General features: G+C 21.1%; 1 protein-coding gene and 1 pseudogene across 2 annotated transcripts; both read right to left on the reverse strand.

The window, feature by feature from the left end:
* Positions 1–975: 975 nt before the first annotated feature.
* PmUG01_00063800 (uncharacterized protein) lies at positions 976–1,854 on the reverse strand (the record flags this gene model as incomplete). Its single annotated transcript, XM_029005199.1, has 2 exons — positions 976–1,604; positions 1,851–1,854. 2 exons carry the CDS (start codon positions 1,852–1,854, stop codon positions 976–978), a joined length of 633 nt encoding a protein of 210 aa, XP_028859136.1.
* A 4,404-nt stretch (positions 1,855–6,258) lies between these two features.
* PmUG01_00063900 lies at positions 6,259–8,528 on the reverse strand (annotated as a pseudogene). The gene is given in 5 exon segments: positions 6,259–6,831; positions 6,845–7,182; positions 7,643–8,123; positions 8,153–8,293; positions 8,439–8,528. Coding segments are annotated over 5 exon segments (1,623 nt in total).
* Positions 8,529–14,659: the final 6,131 nt, after the last annotated feature.

Below are 14,659 nucleotides of genomic sequence, written 5' to 3' on the forward strand. Positions count from 1 at the left end.
TTTCTTTAAGCATATTCATTTTCAGAATTGCATATTTTTAATAAGAATGAAAAGAAAAATAAGATACATAAAATGTGTATACATTATCGAATTGATATTATTCTACTTTAATATTAAATATTTGAGGGGAAAAACGAAGAAAAGCAGGAACTTGGACAATAAGACTTAACAAAAAAAAAAAAAAAAAAAAATTGTAAATTGCCATTGGAATAGAATAATATCAGATGTAAAAATGTAAAATAAAATGAAATAATGAGTTCATTTAAATATGGATAATAAATTAACATGAAGGAATGTTTTTATTTTTGACGTAAAAGTAATTTTTTTGTATATTAATATGTTCCACGATTTAATTAAAGAGTCTAAAGAATCTAAAATTTCCACATGAACAATATTTCTGTTGAGTAAAAATTATTATAAAATTAATTTTTTACTTAAAAACACTTTAATGCCCCATATGTTGCTTTTCTCAACAAAGTTATACTAATATATATTCAACTGAGATGTATAAAGACACACTAATTGAATACATATAAAGTGGTTAATGATAAAATAAAATAGTGCTACATTTATAAAATTATATATAAATATATATATATATATTGAAGTTAAAATTTTAAAATGAACAAAAATATAATAAATTGAAAACTCAATAAAACAAAAATTCAAACAGATTATTGGGGAAATAACTAACATACAAATATATATGGAGTATTTTCTTACATATACAAATAAAAAAAATAATAAAAAAAATACTAATTTAAAAATTTACATTTTCTCATAACAGATATGTAAATTTATTTAAATGAACAAACCGCAAACATATAAACGATATATTTACACTAGAGGGAACAAGAAAAATATTAAAGGGATTCTTTTGGGTGAAAAATAAATATAATTCAGGTAATACATAAATATTAGTAGTTTATGTGTATATATTGTTAAATATATTAAATTTAAAGTATATTAATATAGCTACGTTCTATTTATATTTTTCGAAGGAACTCTCTTTGATGCAATGTTTGGATTGATATTTCGCTTATCTATTACAATATCTTCTGTCATATTAAAACTCTTACTTACATATTTAGATAATTTAGAGAAAAGATAAAAATATATTAATGTGAATGTTGCAAATGATACTAAAATAACAAAAACTAGATGATTTTGTATACCCTTAATCATCATAGTAGTACATATGATAGGGATTAATAAAAGTGGAGCAAAAACTTTGAACGCTACTTTTTTCATGCTTTCTACAGGTTTATCTGTATATTTGTTTATTTTTCTGTCTTCAACACTAACTAGATTTCCCACTTCTTTTTCATACTGTTCGTCTAGTTTCTTCAAATAGTTAAGTATCCCTGATGATGCATAATTACTTTCTGGCTTATAACTATTAATTTGAATAAATTTTCCTTTTAATTCTCCTTTTACCTCATCAGGATAATCAACAGAGTTTAATGAAAAATTGGAACCATCAACATTACTATTATAGTTTAATGAATCATTGGAACCATCAAAAATACCATTAGAATTTAATGAGTCAAGTGAGTTTTGATGGATTTTTTGAACATTACTATTTAAATTAATATCTGAATCATCTAAAGCTTTATATGTTTGACCGTGTAATGATATGCTTACCCTTATGTCAGATGAATTATTTAGGCTTATATTTTGATTGTATAATATTACAGAGTTAGTTTAAGAATTAAGTTAAATATTTATTATTTAGAAAAATATACATAGTTACATATAAATAAGAAATTAGATTTGAAAAGAAAATGAAAACTTGTAAAAAGCGGATAGAAATTATGGTTTTAATTATCCGACTTCATACGAATACTGACACATCTATGCTAAAAAGGCAGAAGAGAAGATTTTAATTAAGGTAAATTTATTTGTATTTGCCATTACGTAGAATTGATTTATAGATACTAACGTTTTTTGTTAATATAATTTAGATCTCTATGATTTTTTGATAATATTCAACGGAAGATATATAATAATTTTTTTTTATACTTTTATGTTTAAATTTAAAACTTTTTAAAGAGTTCTTTAATTAGTGATAATTATATCAGATATTCAAAGTAGAAAGAGTTGAAATTCATTAAATAAAAATATTATAGTAATTTTTTTATGTACAAATATTATTATTTAAAACAATATTAATATAGAACATGATTTTAAGAATATTAAAAATTATATAATTATATTAATTCTTGCAATTAAGACTTACCGTTGAAAATATTTTATATCAAAAAAAAAAAAAATAATAATAACATATATACATTTTTCTTATGCATATTAAGAAATATTTTTCGTTATTTTGGTTGTGAGTAAATGGACAGAATGTAACAAAATAATATTACATAATAAATATAGTTAGTGTTTGAAAAGCTATAATTTAAATTTTATCTTCATGATTAAAATTATGAATAGTCCTTTGAATTTAGCTAAAGTCATACATATGAAATTTTTTTTAAATAATTTGTAATAAGAGAAATAATCACAATAATATGAAATATATATATATATATAATAGTAATGAATAGCACTTAATTAAAATGCAGTATATATAATATTAAGGACTTACATATATTTTAAGAAAAAATAGTTAATAGACTGCTAACTAAAAAATATATGATATATAATATCTGAAGCTACATTTACCGTTAAACCATATAAGATAATTCAAAGTTTTATTTTTTAAAAAAATAGAAAGCATGGTTTTATAATGTGGTATTGTCTTTATGTAGCCTTTAATATTCTTATGTTTAAATAATATACAGGAAACTCATATCATAAATATAAAATAAATATTTCAACCAGTACAAGTTTATAAAAAAAATGTTTGCAATTAATGTAACAAAAAATACCATTTAAAAAAAAGAAAAAGAAAATTAATAAGAAATAATAAATTTGTGTAATTTTAAAATATTTTAAAGAATTATATATATAAATAATTGTTACTTTTATATCATTTCAACGTAGGATTATTTATATTTTAAGTTATAATATAAATAAGAAAATTCTTATATAATAAGATAGAAAAATGGGTTCCCTAGAAATGTATTATAACAGCGATGTCAATATTACAAATTCAATAAAAATGGAAAATCAGCATTTTGACTAATGAAGAAATTATTAGTGAAAATTATGAACATTCTTTTTACAATATTATAGTATTGAAAAGTTAAAAATTTTTTGATGATTTATATATGTACTATAATTTAACTATATTTATAGAAATAATATACAAATATATTTCCTTTTTGTAAAATTTTTTTTCTTTACATAGGATCAACGATGAATAATTTAAGTCTTCTTCCTATATATATGTATTAAGTTTATAATAATGACATATATTACTATGTTAATTTATGTGTGGTTCATTTATACATATAATTTATTTATAAAAATACACGTTGGTAAAATTTTTTTTTTTTTTCTATATTTGGTTGATTGTGCATAAATCGATATAGTGTCTTTGTGTTCCTTTATTTTTTATATATTTTAAATATATAATAAATCTGTAGTTATAATAATATGGCTTATTTATGTAAATAAATTTGGGAAAAAATATTAAAACATATATACATAAATTTAATGAATATATCATTTATATTTAAGCTTATGTATTAAATAACTTAATAATAATTCTATTTAAAAATTTATGACTTTTTAGAAAACTTAACTTCTGTCCAATTCTGTTATATATGAATAAATATTTTTTATTTTTTACAAACAATAAAAATGATCAGTATCGAAAAATATTTTTTATGACGTTTTCTAACGACAGAATTTTTAATTATAAGAAATATATTTATATTATTATTTGTACATATAGCTATATATTAATAGAGCACCCTACATTCCACTAATATCGAAAAATGTTCCTTGCATTTTGGATTAGGTGATTTAAATGTGAGTCTCATATAATTAATAGTACAATGTGCATGAACCATATTTTATGAAAGGCCTCTTATTCATGAATTTTATATATAAAATATGAATTACTATTTTATATTTGCATAAAAAAAAAAAATTTATTTAACATAATAATTATTTTCTTTTACGATGCATAATAAGCATTATATTAAATTATTTATAAATATTCAAAAAAACGTGAAAATGATCATAATTTATGTGCATTGATATTTTATAAAAGCATAAAATATATTTACATATGAGTAATATTAGTACTTCATATATGAAGTATTATTGTTCATGTGGTGTCTAGATAAAGAAATGTCCAGTGAATTTATTTTCAAAAAATATTAAACAACCTAATGAGAGATATTAAAATTACTATATAAAAGAATACGTAATATTTATTGTTCGCTACTTTTGTCCAATTGTTAGTATAGGTTCACTTATAACCATTTATATTAATAGTGATATGTATTTAATACAAATAACCTTTATACTGTATGAACAAGCTATATTTAAAATAGAAATATATTGCGGATACAATGAAAGTACTGATCACTGTGAATTCATGTAATTTCAAAAATGTACTTCTAAAAAAAAAAAAAAAAAGTGTAATTGATTACTTAGTTACAATTGAAGCCTACAAGATGTAAGAATAGTAATATTTTTCGATATTTTTTCATCATTATTATGATGTATGTACTTGTTCTACTTTTAGTTAATAAAATATTTGATAGATATTACATTTATGTTAAGTATAATTTTCTAAGGAACAAAAATGTTCTTTATAAGTAGTAATTTAAGAATAATTTTTCCTTTTTTGAGCAAATTATATTACATAACACAGAAAAACACAATAAAATAAAGCTGAAGAAAAGAGAAAATTTGATACCACATGTGCTGTAGCTTTATGAATAATTTATTAGAAAAAAGAAAATAAAAAATGAAAGAAGTTTCAATACAAATCTATTTTACATCCTAATTATTAAAGTTTCTAACACTTGTTACGTTATATTACAGAAGAATAGTAAGTAATATATTATATAGGAATAAATATTATTCTCATATGAACTTTTACAAATTTTTAAAACGTAGTACATACATATATATATATGTATATATATATAAATTTTTAAATATTTAATTTCACATATTAAAGCGATATCGTTTTTTATAAGTGTTTTTTATACTTAATTTTAAAACAGGAACGTTTTCAAAATACTCCAAAATATTTTAATCATTCATATTGAGTAATAACATATATTAAGTAAGGAATATAGAGAAGACCACATACGTATCGCATATCTGCATATATATAAAAAAATAAAGTATATATATATATATTTTTAATGTGTGCAAATATTATGACTCTTAAATAAGGAACAAAGTATACTACCATTAATTGTGATATAACTCTAAATTATACATTTAATTAATATATATATATATATATATATATACATTTCTATTATTTTTTTACTTATCAAAGAATAATTTATATTACAAATGCTAAATCAATTATTAGGTTTTACTAAAAAATTCAATAATCTTTAAATTATATTATAAAAATGATAAGGTGCTAATCAGCACAAAATATAACTTTATATATTGATATGTAAGCAAAATAAATTATTAAAAAATGTAATAGTTATTTTTTTCCATGGTGCATTAAAAATGTTATTATTAAAGGTACACAAAATTAATTCTTCTTAAATAAAGCGAAATATTATATTCTTAAAAAATTGTCAATTTTATATATTAATAAGAGAAGTATAAACAAAAACATTATTTAAAAAATAAGGAAAACATATGAAAAATATATTTATTAAAAGCATACTTATGTAAGGCACTAATATGAGAATTAACATTAGAAAAGTGGTAATTTGGTTCTCAATATTATTTTGTGTATTAATCTAACGCGTATATAAAAAAGTAATATACATTTAAAAAAATATATATTATAAATACAGCATATCTTATTATTTCAAAAAAAAAAAAAAAAATTAGTCATTAAGAAATAAAATAAAAAACGTTGCTTAAATTTTCATGAAATTAATAGGTTAATATTGAATATATAAAAATTATTTTTTTTTATAGTATATATGCATTAATATCTGGCTATTTTTATTGAATCCATTATTCATATAACTTTTTATGTATTTCCTTACAGAAATATAACTATGTTATATATAATTATAATATTTTTTAAATAAATAAATTTCAATTTTTATATTTCATTCATGATATTATCTTTCATACTGTTTATTAATTTACATTATCCTTTTCTTTGTTCCCGTTAAATTCCACAAAATTTTAGAAATATGTTTAATATAGATGATCAGTTTTCACATGATTATCATCCAAATATATTATGGTCATATCATTATTAACTTCTTGGGTGTATTTTGTTTCCTTTTCATAGTATTTGTCAACTTTATTAAAATAATATGGGGAATCTATATGTTTGTCTTTTACTTTTATCCGGTCTTCTATCACCTGCCTAAAATTGTCTTCTCCCATATAATCCTGAATTTCCTTACACCTACTACTTTCCAAAGTTATACTGTTCTCTTCAATTATTTATTCTGATATATGCAGTTTTTCATTTGAATTTTCTTCGGGCTTCCATTCTTTTATGCAAGTATCCAAATGTGAGTCATTATTTGATAAATTATCCTCTTTTTTTCATTCTACTAATACTAACATTAGTACGAATATGCGGAGTTTCGTTTGTAATTTTTCTTTTTTATATCTGTATAATTCTTCATGATTTTCTTTGTTCTCCAATTCTTCTAAATTAATTAATAACATATTAACATTAGTTTCTTCAATTTCATAATTATTTTCCACATTTTCGGTTTCTTCTATAAATCTGTTGAGCTGCTGCTGTTTATTATACTGTTCTATTGCAATTTCCTTTTTTGATATCCACTATTTCCATATATCTTTTTATTTTTCTAAAAAAGGAGTCATTAGATTTTAATTTGGAGGGTCTTTTTCTAACTTTTTCATGTTTTCTAAGTAAGGATATTGTTCTTTTTTTCTAATCGTGTTTTAAATTATTAAACCAATCTTCTTTTTTGAATTCTTTAAAAAGGTTTTTGTATCTTTTTACCCATTTATTCTATAGAATATTTTGTTTCTTAATATCATTTCCTCTTTTATTATTCTCCGTTATTTGTTTATTTTCTGTTGAGTTAGGATTTGTTCCATATTCCTCCTTTGTTAAATTCCCATTGTTCATTTCTAAATTATTCGATTACTTCTATATGTAATTCTATAATAATATTAGTTCGTTCTTTTTTTCTTTTTTTTTTTATTGGAACTATTAAATTATTCCCCATGTTACGATCTTTTTTTTTTATTTTCTTTATCGTTTCGATATCATGAGGAATATTATGTGCTGCATATTCTAATTAACCTTGTGTTGAATAGTCATTTAAATTTTCTAAATTTGATTGTATTGTTAATATTTGTCTATATCCAAATTTATGTTGTTATTTCTTTTATTTATTACTAAACAGTTATCTCATAAGAGTGTACTAAAAGATAAGAAGAAAAGCTGTTGTAATAAAATTTAACGTTGTAATTAAAATATTTTTCATATTTATAATGCCTAAATTTTATTTTATCTTAATAAAAAGGATATCAATAATAATAATTACAAGGGTTATAAAAACAGTTGATATGCGCTTTTTAGGTGTAGTACGTCCAGGTATCACATGAAAAGGACCCCTCTTTTCTGATGAGTTTCTGGATTCTACTCTTGTATCTGTAATTATATTAATAAAATATAAATATATATATATAATTATTTTATACAATTTTTTTAAATAATAATAAGTGGCATTAATTTTAGATGCATTAGTAGTGAACATTTGAAAATCATTGGAACTTTGTATAGGAAAAGTATATGCAGTATTAAAAAATTCAGAAGCTACATTTTTAGGGGACTCCTTAAAAAGTTGTGATAACTTTTTGGGTTGTGATATTTCTCCATATGTTGAAGAAGTAGGTGAAAAAGCAAAAATTAATGGAACAACGTCCTGATCAGTAACTGAAACTTCAGAATCAGGAAATGCAGAATGTAAAAGAATTTGAGTAATAACGTTACTATCAAGAGAATGTGTAAGCGTAAATTCTGACTGATCTTCTAGAGGAAATGTAACATCAGTGCCTGAACCTTCCATATCTTACATATCTTCTAGGAGAGTTGGTGTTAAAGTAATTTTAGGATATTCACTATATTTTGTATTTGAGGAATCTTCAGAAGAATCAGTAACAGCAGGAGGTTTAGATTCGTAAAGTTCATCATCAGTTTAGAATGGAAATGTTTGGGACTTTGCAGCATCTGGTAGACCTATATATTGAATAGGATGAGCCTTTACAGAAGCAGATCTTCCACATTAAATATAAATTAAGGTACTTTTTGGATGTTCAGTATTATTAATGGAAGTTTCATTAGATATAAGACTATTAGTAAATGTGTTATGTTTATATGTTACCTGGAGATTCCTTTCTCGAGATGTAAATATTGCAAATCGATTTATTTTTCTACCTGCAGCTTGTATAAGTTGATTTCTATTTTTTTTCATTGCTAAAACTTTTAAAAAAAATTTAGGGGTTTTACTTCTTTTTGAATTTTATCCTGAGAGGAACCAACTTTTCCTTTTCTTTCAGGACTTTATAAACCAGATTTATTCCTTTGAGGATCTGTAGTTGGGTTATCTTATTTCTTGATTCTACTTAAATTAGTATCCATCATTATTATTTTGTCTGCATCAGGTATTCGTATGTTTCCTATATAAATAACAGGTTTACCAGGGTAAGGTACATTATAAGAATAGAGAAAACAAGCAAAAGATGCATCATCTATCTCATTAACTACTAGCATGTTACAACCATTTGTAATATTGATTTCTCTAGTTCTAGATTATTTTCAAATAAGTTCTTTCTTTGGGTCAAAGTATTTGTTTGGTTTCGTAGTTCAACTTTATTTAATGTCATATTAATCTAGACAGAATTAGTCTTGATTATAATGATTTATGGGCATCATCCTTCGTGTATCTGTATATATCAGAATTTCCTCAATAACTGAATCAAAATATTTTATTTTTTCGCAGAAATATCGAACTTTATATTTTAACACAAAAAGATATATAGCTCCTTCCGTTGAAATAATAGGACATCCTCCATAATATTGAGAAGCTCTGTTAAAATGAGTACCTAAAAATATCTCGAGTATTTCTCATGCATTATGACCATAATTTTTCTTATATAATATTTTGTTCCTAGTGAGATATTCACCCAAGTTTAATGATTCTCTAACTAATTCCTCTTCATCCACAAGATTCTTTAATCGTTCAAGGTGATTTTGAACATGTGTTATTAGTGTAAAAACCTGACTAAGTTTACTCGTTGTTCGTTTAGGATTAGAAGTATAATTTCCTACAGTAAAAGAATTATGCGACGCCATCTAACCATTAATTTACATTGTAGCTGCTTTTTTTTAATAAAAATATATAAATTACTTGGAGAAATAACATATACATATACGTTTACATATTAGAAAAGAACTATTTTACTATGTTGTATTAGGAGATTATATAATTACATTTAATTAGGTATGTACAACATCTCAATGAAAAATACTATTTTAGAGCTCTTAATATATTTATACTGTTATTTAAAGAGTGACATATATTAACAGAAATTATTAAATTATAATTACGTAAGTACTTATGTGATGAAATGTAAAGTACCGAAATATGTTATCGTTCTTTTTATGAACTTTATAAATATTTATACTTAAAACAAATATGATATTTTTGCAAATATTTTTTCCAATATTATTATGGAATGAACTTACAGTAATATATACATATGTGTATATATACATTTTTTCTAAAATTATTATTTCCTTTGTAAACCGAAGGTAAATATAACAACGTGAAATTACATATAAGCAACATTAATAAATAATTTGAAACTTATTTTGTAAAATTATTATTTATATTTATGTGTTGTATTTTTTTTTTTTTTTTATGAACATACATATATAAAAATTTTATAAGAATATTTATGTACGTTATATTTTTTCTTTTTTTGCTTTTCATAAACAGTATCATTTATAAATATCATCATTATTATAATGATAGTGCATTATTATTAATTGTCTTACTTTTGCAATTTATTCTTCATACATTAATTTTTAAGTAATTTATTCGTTTTTTTAATATTTAATACAATACACTCAAAGTGAGGAATTATTAATATATAAATTATTCTAAATGTTTGAAATAACTATGGTACCAATTAATATTTTAAATGCCCATATAATGTATAGACAGTATTAAATAAATGAATTATCTAAAAATTAATTATTTAGTGTGCATATTATTCTATTGAATAATTATAAAAAATATATTTTTTGTTACATACGTACGTATTTCCATTTTTAAATATAAATAATTGTATGTGAACTAAATATTTATTAAAAAAGTGCATATTTAATTATATTGTTTATTATAGAAGAATATTTAGGAACTTATTCAAAAAAATGAAAAATTATTATATTATATTAGGAACGAAATAATTTTAAAATATGATTATAAAAATGAAAGTTATATATGTTATGAATATTTAATAAAAAAAAAAAAAAAAATATAATTCCATATAACTGGAATAATATACAATACTTTTAATAATACAAATAAATGTGTAACTTCATAATTATTTTATTTTAATATCCTTTGAGAATATTCATATCGAAAGTTTAAAAAGTTGTCTTTATACTTTTTCAACTTTTTCTGTTTTAAGTTTTTTTCGCTAAGTGACCTTCACACTATAAAATAACAATATTGTACAATTCAGAACAAGGCATATAATGCAATATTTTATAATTATTTTAAGGCATATGCTGGATGGAAAATTTTTAAAAGAATTTATATATGTATCTTATAACATAGGCTATTTCTTTATAGTGAAAGCACATAATTCATAACTTTAATGATTAATTCGAAATATGAGTAAGTAACAAATACTGGCGTGGGGGATAAAAAAAAAAAAAAAATTGCTGTTGATAAATTTTGCAAAGAATTATTTCCCAAAAATATTTAATATATTATATTATATATATATATATATATATATATATATGTATTTAATTAAACTGATTATATTGAAAATTTAGTAGTTCGATATTTTTAGAATTTCTGCATTTTATTTTGCATAATTTTTTTATCCTTTCTTGTATTTTTTTTTTTTTTATTCGTATCGGAAACTTTTTATGTAAGTTTTTTTAAAAATTTATTGCATAAATATATTGTACACATCAAGGGATATAAAAAAACATTTTTTGGAAATTTCGGTTATTATATAATTAAATTATTTCACTTGAAAATGTTAGTTACATGTAAATTAAAAATAATATCTAATTAATATCATAGTGGGTAATATAATGCAAAACATATTTTACTATTCTGGAAAATAAGAAAATATATTGAAATAAATACATAGAAATTGTTTTCAAATATTTATGTTAAAAATATTTATCTTTTTTATAAATATGCAAAATTATTTTTTTTTGTTCATCTATAAACTTTGTCGCATTTTATTAAAATATACGGAGTTTCTCCAGAATATTTTATGCACATTGTTCATTAACAGTATCACTAAACTAATAGAAATTCTTAAGGATTAATGAATTATTGTTCCTAGAAATATGAATATATAAATTATTCATTTAAAAAATAATATTTAGTATTAAAATAGTTAAGTTGAATATATTAATTTGTAACGTGAAATATACTAATAGAATTGCAGTATATATAAAAAGAAATAAAGAACTTGGTAATATGCTCAAGCGTAATTATATTGAATATTATACTGTAATTTCTTTCGTTTTTTATTTAATATGTTTTAATGTACAATGTAGTAAAAGTGGTAATTATTATAGTTCACGTACATTTATTATTATAGATCATGTCATTAAACCATAGAGTTCATTATTATTAATATATTTTAATAGTATGAATTAAGGAATAATATTTATGAAAAATATTACGAATAATTTTATTTAATTATACATATATTTTTATATTATTATATTTTTTATACGTTATTTTACTTTCTTTTACATTCTTTTACATTCATATACTTGTATACAAAAATATAGAATGGCACCTTACCAAAGGGGGAAGCTTGATATACGGGAAATTTTATATATAATGGAAAAAATTATATTTATTAATTTTTATTTAATGTAAAATAGGTGACATTATTATTAAGTTTTAGTTAGTATAATATAATTCCATTTCTCTGTATATTATTATGCTATATATAATTTATTTGATATAATATTCTTTTGATCTAGCACAGATCTTTAAAAATATGAGTTCCATAATTTATTGTAATTCTAACGAATCATATATGACAATATAAGCAATATTATCTACATTTTAATTGTATTTTTATTGATTACATATCTTTCTTATTTTAATCTTTTAATCAACTTAATAATTGGACATTTATTCCAAATGTAATCAGCGATAATGGTGAGAAATTTCATTGTAAAAATCATGTTTTTTGTTTCATTTCCAAGTATGTATAATATTATATGGATAAATTTTTTTATAAAAAGCATTATATATCTTAACTATGTTAATTTTGAGTAATAATATGGATAATGGTTATATAATTAAGATTGACTTTTTTATATATCTCCTCTGTCTCTTCTTCATAACTGGTAAATTTGAATAAAATATTTATATTTTAACTTTATGTATTTTTCTTTAGTAGATTAGTTCAAACAATTCTTTTTACATTAGCGCTTTGTAGCTATTCCTTTGTCATATTCACATATATACTATTAGATTTTCAATAATAATATTAAAAAAGCATATTCTGGAATTTTCATTCTTTCGTATTTTTTTTAAATATATTATAATTAATTTGTTCTCAACTTTATTTTATACATTCAAAAGTATACTCTATAGAACATTCATAAAAGGTTGATTAAGTGCAACTTTATTAAGTTATATAGCATTTATTGTAACCAATGTATGTTTAATCATTTTTAGGATTAATTATCTATATTTGTTCATAAAAATATTTCACTGTAATTTCATTTATTCTTATTAAGAACAAAAGAAAAGTTCAAATTATCTACATTAATATTTTAAAAATTTACGTATTTTCCCATACCATATTTATATAACAATAATTTGATATTATAATATATTGTATGGAATGTAGAAGTAGATTTCCATTTTTAAGTGAAAATATATATAGTGTTTAGACAAAAGAAAAAACATGAAAAATGTTGCATTAAATGTTAATGGAATTATTGGCAATAGTTATACAAATTCAAATCCATTAAGATCATATGGTCTTTCATCTGTTGACAGTAAACAGTGAAATGAGGATTTTGCTGGAAAGAAATATCATTAAGATTCAGTATTTTCATATAATTCATTGAGCCATTTTAAGAACGCTACAATTTTGAACTTATATTATTCTTAGGAATACTATTTTCATTTATAAAATTTTACGATTAAGCGCAAAAATTATTGCCATTTTATATGGTACAACTATATTTATGAATATAATATAGTCAGACTTTTATTTAACCATTGATGAGATTTTTGTATGTGTTAAGTGATTTATGATAACTCTTGAGAGATGGTAAAAAATATAATTTATAAGCAAAACTCAAAAAATTAATTTTTAAAACATTTTTTATTTGTACAAAGACAAAATTCAGGTTTATTTAATTAAGATATATTGAAGATATGTAAACATTACATTACATTCGATAAAAATTGAACATTTAAATGATTATTTTACTTTTTGTAGATATTTCCCAATAGAGCTAGTATAAATATGAAAATAATTTTTTCAAAAATTGAAATTTAATATAATTTTATGCTCAGCGTCTTTTATCTATATGTATCAAATATTAATGATATAATTTATTAATTATAAAGTAGACGTAATATGAAAAGCATGTACACTTTATTAAGAACATATATATATATATATATATATATATATATTTATGCACACGAGAACAATATGCTTATGTTGTATATACTTAATAATGTGAAAATTAAATATGTTATAAGGAAATTAAAATATTTGTATACGATTTCTTAATATAGGAAGGACATAAATAATTTAGAAAAATATAGTTTTATTTTTTTAAATTAGTGGCTCAAAACGTGTTTTAAAGCAATTAATTTTCATATATTTGTAGAAGCTCCTTTACAAGTAAGTGCTTAGGAGCATTTCACTATTTCCTCTTCTTTATTTTTCAAAATTTATTTTATAATATACCTATATATGTACTACTACAAATTTTTATTAGAAGTTGATATTTATTTTATATAGAAAGTATGAAAGTAAAATATATGACTAGATATTGCAAAAACTTAGAATAAACTGAGTAAGAGCCTTCATAAATGTTGTCATAGTAATAATACATATGAGTTAAAACAGCAAAGATATGTTAATGTTAATGATAATGTTAATTTTTATAAATTTCTTTTCTTTTTTTTCATTTATATAGTAGGAAGAGTAATGCATCTTAGAAGGAACAAGCATATAAAGTTTTGCATTTGTGATTAATACAATAACATTTTGAGCATATAATATTTTTATAATTATCAAATTAAGGGTTATAAAATATAATGGAAATTTATGGTCATAGCATATTTTTTAGGTTAAA

The sequence above is a fragment of the Plasmodium malariae genome, assembly GCF_900090045.1.
Source record: "Plasmodium malariae genome assembly, contig: PmUG01_00_39, whole genome shotgun sequence".
NCBI classification, from domain to species: domain Eukaryota; phylum Apicomplexa; class Aconoidasida; order Haemosporida; family Plasmodiidae; genus Plasmodium; species Plasmodium malariae.